Source organism: Notothenia coriiceps, unplaced genomic scaffold, assembly GCF_000735185.1.
Source record: "Notothenia coriiceps isolate Sejong01 unplaced genomic scaffold, NC01 NC01_scaffold00032659, whole genome shotgun sequence".
NCBI lineage: Eukaryota > Metazoa > Chordata > Actinopteri > Perciformes > Nototheniidae > Notothenia > Notothenia coriiceps.
The window spans coordinates 127334-133094 of record NW_011365360.1 but is presented as its reverse complement, the minus strand read 5'-3'; the positions used below and the strand labels follow the sequence as shown (position 1 = coordinate 133094).

General features: G+C 36.9%; 1 protein-coding gene across 1 annotated transcript in view; it reads left to right on the top strand.

Annotated features, from left to right (window-relative positions):
* The window catches only part of LOC104960989 (semaphorin-3G-like), a 28542-nt gene extending 22781 nt beyond the window's left edge, over positions 1–5761 (top strand). The window contains exon 3 of the mRNA XM_010789188.1: positions 5687–5761. Within this exon, the coding sequence (XP_010787490.1) occupies positions 5687–5761 (75 nt within the window). The remainder of the gene's footprint in view (positions 1–5686) is intronic.

The following is a 5761-nucleotide window of genomic DNA, read 5'->3' as shown; positions in this document are numbered from 1 at the left end:
TGTGTGTTAGTCGTGTAGTGTGTGTAGTGTGTGTGTGTGTGTGTGTGTGTAGTAGTAGTAATGTGTAGTGCGATGTACGTACGTAGTAGTGTTGTGTGTAGTAGTAGTAGTGTGTGTGTGTGTGTGTGTGTGTGTGTGTGTGTGTGTGTGTGTGTGTGTGTGTGTGTGTGTGTGTGTGTGTGTGTGTGTGTGTGTGTGTGTGTGTGTGTGTGTGTGTGTGTGTGTGTGTGTGCTTATACATGGGTCAAAGACACTGTGATGACACAAAGTGAACAGGGAATTGATATAAACAGAGGGCCAGATGTAGCCCACCTTGTTCTCTTTTTAATGCTCACTGCATTCTGTCTTGGCTGAGGTTCACACATGAGGCTTTCTGATTTTCCAGTTTACGGTGAGCTGTTAGAGCCTTTAATGCCCAGGCTTCTATCAGAGCCAGTCATTGTGAAATCTATCCACGATGCCAGTTCAATGAAACAAAGGTTTACAGGATGACACACATCTGACAAATTTTCCATAAACCACCGCTCAACGTGAAAAGAGAAAGAACTAAATGAATCTAAACTGTTTGCACTCAGAGAACACATGTTGGTATCTGTTCGATGTTGAATTGAAAACTAAGGTCAATGTTGAAAACTGGAAGGCAGATGAAGAAGAGCCAAACGTCAAAACGTAGCAAAATGACAAGCAGCAATAGGAAGCCTTACATTCTCCCTTATGCAAGTTCAAAATATGCCAACATCACAAACCACCATAAAACCATACGGAAAACATGAACCAACATGTAAGGGATAATGTGCAGCGAGGCGGTCATTATGAGGAAAAGAACACCCGGCTGTTCAGGAGCCCGACGCGAAGCGGAGGGATCTTGATCTGCATGCAGTTTGCTTTTCAGCCAAACTGTGTACAGTTAAATCTACCAAACTTCTTTCTGCAGATGAGCATCCTTAACAACGGTCAATAAATCTATGACAGCGGTCTGTCTGTTCTGGATTAACAACGTGTCACATATTCTGAATTGACCAATCAGAATTGAGTATTTAACTAAGCCAATAATAATAATAATAATAATAATAATAATAATGAGCTTTAAAAGTGCTAGCAGATATTTAGGAAAGGGTAATTGTTAGCCTTGCTTCTACTCTTTACAGTTCAGTATGTTAAGCTAGGCTAAGTGTTAGCTTCAGTACCATACTTAGCGCACCATAATGAGATGGTGAATTGATCTTATCATCTCAGTGTTGGAAAGAAAGTAAATAAGTAAACAATTATATGAATATTTAACTATTCCTTTATATTTAATTAAAGATGTATGTTTGGCTTGAGTGTGACTAATGATGTAATCTGATTGACATTTATCCATTGAGATCAGATAACAAATGTTTTATGTACTGCATATATTTCCACAATGCTTACTTTGCAGCTGATGAAAATGCTAACCTTTTAGAAACAGTTTTAACGTTTTCCAAACCAGAACAAAGCTTTTAACTGCTGTGAAATCAGACTAGCTTGTAGTTTTCTAGCTCAGACTTTGACTACCTGAGTTTACAATATATCTTCGGCATAAAAAGCCTATTCTCCCCTTTTCACTATAACTCTGACCAACAGTGTATTACATCTGAAATGGGAATAAGGCTTGGCTTGCTTTGGTTGGACCATTGCACCAAACGTGATTCTGATCAAACTGGAACCAGTTCTTATTTAATTAAATCTGGGAAGTGGAACACTTTGCCTAATGATAATTACCCAGGAAAAGACTAACAAATAGTGATTCAGTTAATGCAAATGTCTCATATAATGGAGTAAATATTCCACTTCACCGTCCCCTAGAACATAAACAGCTATGATTGGAATACATTTGTCATCTTTAATTATTGTATATGAAATGTTGGTTTACATTTCAAATATGTTCCCTCATGTTCATCCAGCTGGTTTACTTTGCTCAGTGTTTACTTACATGTGGTATATCTTGTTTAAGTGTTCTTTGGTGATGTTGATGGCTTCTGGCCCAGCTTGCTTAGCATAGGTTAATGCTAGAAAAATCATTTTGGCCTCGAAATAATACAATTTGAAAAGCGACGTGTTGATCAAAACTTAGCTTGTGTTGAAATTCAAACCTTCTCCCCAGGGACTATTTTTTTTACTATTTTTGGATTTAAGAGTTCATGCAATGTTTCAGTCCAAACTCATTACATCCCATGATTCATACTGTCTATTTCTGCCAAATGTTGCGTTGGCTCAGCAACAAAGAATGCATATGGTTTTGTGCAAAAATTCCAACAGATTCAAGAAAAATTGAAAATAATCTGTTTACGTCAGTTTATATCTGCATGATGTTGCTACATACAGTAGCAGAGGTCCCATAGTTACATGTATTGTGACATTCATGGCCACAGGGCATTTGTTTATTTGAAATATGTTCCTTACCTTTACAAAAAAAAAAAGAAGTTTGCCAGGGGTTCAGCTGGTATAATCTGAACTGATAAATGTAAAGTATATCTGATCTATTGCAGGTTGTTTAGCAGCAGGCACATAAACAAATACAATATTTTATGATTTATTTAGTTCTTTGATATTGGCTAACTTTTAAAGTATTGTGTGTAACTAATGAGTTTCACAGGCAATTCAAAGTTAGGAACATTTTACGTTTGATTGTTTCCGATCGTTCTGCTTGGCAGTCTTGTTTCCTGGAAGGATTTTTCTGCAGGTAAAAACATTAATTATGTGTGACTGCTGAATAAAGATTAAAGAACACTTTACATTGATGAAGTGTCAGAAAACAGTTAAACAGAGAAGGAACGTGGATGGTTGTTGGAGTAAAACCATATTTCCTTGAGGGTGTGGAGCCAGACTCTTAGAAGATAGATGGAATATCGCAGTACTCTGACCCATGTATTGAGCAAGGCGTGATTTCACAGTTTATCAGTATCAGTGAGGTATGCTATCAGAATACCTTCGATCAGATTGTGTATGTGAGCCAAGCTTTTCGACGGGCACGCATTTATATCAGTACAGCATCATGCCAAAGAAACCGGTCCAGAGATCATGACCCGTTGAAACCAAGTTTTTCGATCAGCACTGAGTTATTTATTCATTTCAGTCAGGCATGAAACAAATGATTAATTCTAATGGTTTCCCACATTTGCAAGCCAGGTTTTAGACAAAAGCAGGCTGGGTGTCGGACAATCAGATGGTGCAAAGGCGACTCTGCTGTCTATAAAAAAACACGTTTGCAGTAGTTTCAAATCTTTGCTGATTGAACTCACTATAGGAAATACTTAAAGCAAGGAACCTAGTTAAATTAAGATGTTCTAAAATACAAAAGAGTATAAAAAGGTGGAAGCAGTCTGGCCAATTCCAATGGAAATAAATTCAGCCTGCTGGCACCTCTAAAGCTATAACAAATGAATAAATAAAGTTAAGTGTCCAGCTATAATTGCCTGAGGCAATGCAATCAGAGGAGACCCCAGGCAGTTACTGGTCCCAAGCAACAAATATTGTAGTACACAACTTCCCAGACACCAATGAATTGTTCTTTTTACAGTTTTTAATACAGTACGCTAAGTTACTGAACTGTTATGAGAGTGCTATCACTCTTCCTATCTCGTAAATATTCCTTATAAAGTGTAACACACTTTCTGTGTGTTGTTTGTTGTGTGACTACACAAAAAGAAAACACAATTTTAAAATGTTATGTGTATTTGATGATTTAAAGAAGACCTATTAACATGCACGAAGCAAAAAAAAAAATATATGAGTGAGAAAATACATAGAAAAATGCTGTTTGCAACTAGGCAGGTTTGAGCCTTCCACCCCTAGTTCATATGAAATACCCTTTGTTGAGCCAATAGGCAGTCTGCATCACCATTAGCAAATTCCATACAAACTCAATTTGATCTATCCTATGTTATATTTCATCTACTATACAGTGTGCATTTCATTTGCAGTGCAATAAATGTCATATATATTAAGGTGTGGTTACAAATAATTCCAGGCTCTTAAATGTCACATCATTTGTATTACAGGACAGGATATTTTAAACTCTATGATCCAGGTTTCAATTATCATGACAAGAAGTGCACTGTCTGTGATGCATTAGGATTTATAACAGTTAAGACAAAATCCTCCTGAACTCTACTGCTGTTGTGAAATGTAGGGTGTGATGAGAAAAGAGGAGAAACTGTCCCTCATGTTTACAACTCTCTATTTGTGTTATATCATTTATCACTTACCTTTCACACTCCTTTAAATCCTATAGATACCACAGTGGCCTCTTGCCACACACATGCTCCCAATACACCGAACATAAGCAGACGTACTAATGAAAGTCAGGACCATTTGTTTAATCATATGGTTTCTTTTCTCCCTGTTAGCAAAAACAAAGCCAGTTTCCAGACAAAGACTTATTGTCTGAGAAAAATCCTCTGCACAAAACTACAGTATATCCCATATCATCAACTCAATACGTAGAAAGACTTGGGCTTTCCTCTTCAGTGGCAATTTGATTTCATTTGTCATTTTCCGAAACTAATGTGAAAAGCACTCCAATTGTTTTGTTCCAAATTATATGTCATGCTTCTCTGAGATCCACTTCTTCTTGTGGTTGAGTTGGCAGGAGGAGAGGAAGACTTTGGGACTTTCCCCAGAAGGAAATAGTGGATCTATTCTGTGAGAACTTGAGTTAAAAATGGAAAGGCATATTATTTATTCATACTGTTTTTAGAAATCACAGATGGTCTTGTTAGGATACTCTGTACGTTTGGCTGAGCACATATTTTCTGCTTGTGTATAGCCAAAGGTCGAGTTTCATTTCTAGGCACAAAACAGAAGACGAACACCGAAGGGGACTGAGTCTCTTTAGCCAACATTATTACATTAACTTAAGTCTTTCATATCATCAAAACACTCCTTCTTTTTCTGTTTTGTATGTTGTATGTTTGAGTTCATATTTAAATGTGTTAAAAAAACAGTTTAGGGTCCAATTAGGATTGGTAAATTGTATGGAAAGATAGAAAGAACAAAAATGTTTCTCAGTATCAAACGTATGTAACCAATTTATTTGTTATATTGGCACTATTGAGTTTGGTAATTGTTTTTAGCATCAAGTTGACCCAAATAATGAAACAAAAATAGAGTGGTATCCAACCAGTCAGTTAGATCGGGTTTAATTTGTTCAGGTTTTAAGATACACATCTGCCTCCAGATGTGATTAGTGTTCTCCCCTAATGTGTTCATTTGGAGGCAGAATTTCAGTGACAGATTATCACAAAACATAGATAAATACAAAGAAAATGAGCTTGGCAACCCTAGAGGTATGCTATGTTTTCCAAGCTTTTACAGAACTGTAATGACAAATGTGTCTGTCGTGTCTCAATCAAGGTTTTGGCTTTACAAACGTCCAAGCCCTCGGCTCTTGATTCCAAAACCTCTGTTTCATCATATAGACTAGAGCATCTGCTCAGCTCAATTTTCAGGGGAAATAATTCAGATTTAACAACACATGGGCTGATTATTCTGTTTTGATTGCATCAACAGAGTCAAATAAAGCCTTTATGAGTTCAACAAAGCAATTACATTTTGCAATACGGTTGAATATATTGGATGTTTGCATTACTTTAAAGTTTTGAGGTCATTAATCATCACACACATTTTTTTCTTCTTTGTCTTCTCCTTTTCTCTTCCTTCGTAGATTTTCTGGCCCCCGTTACCCGGCAATAGAGAGGAATGCATTCAGACGGGAAAGGAACCGCAGGTAACCGACTGA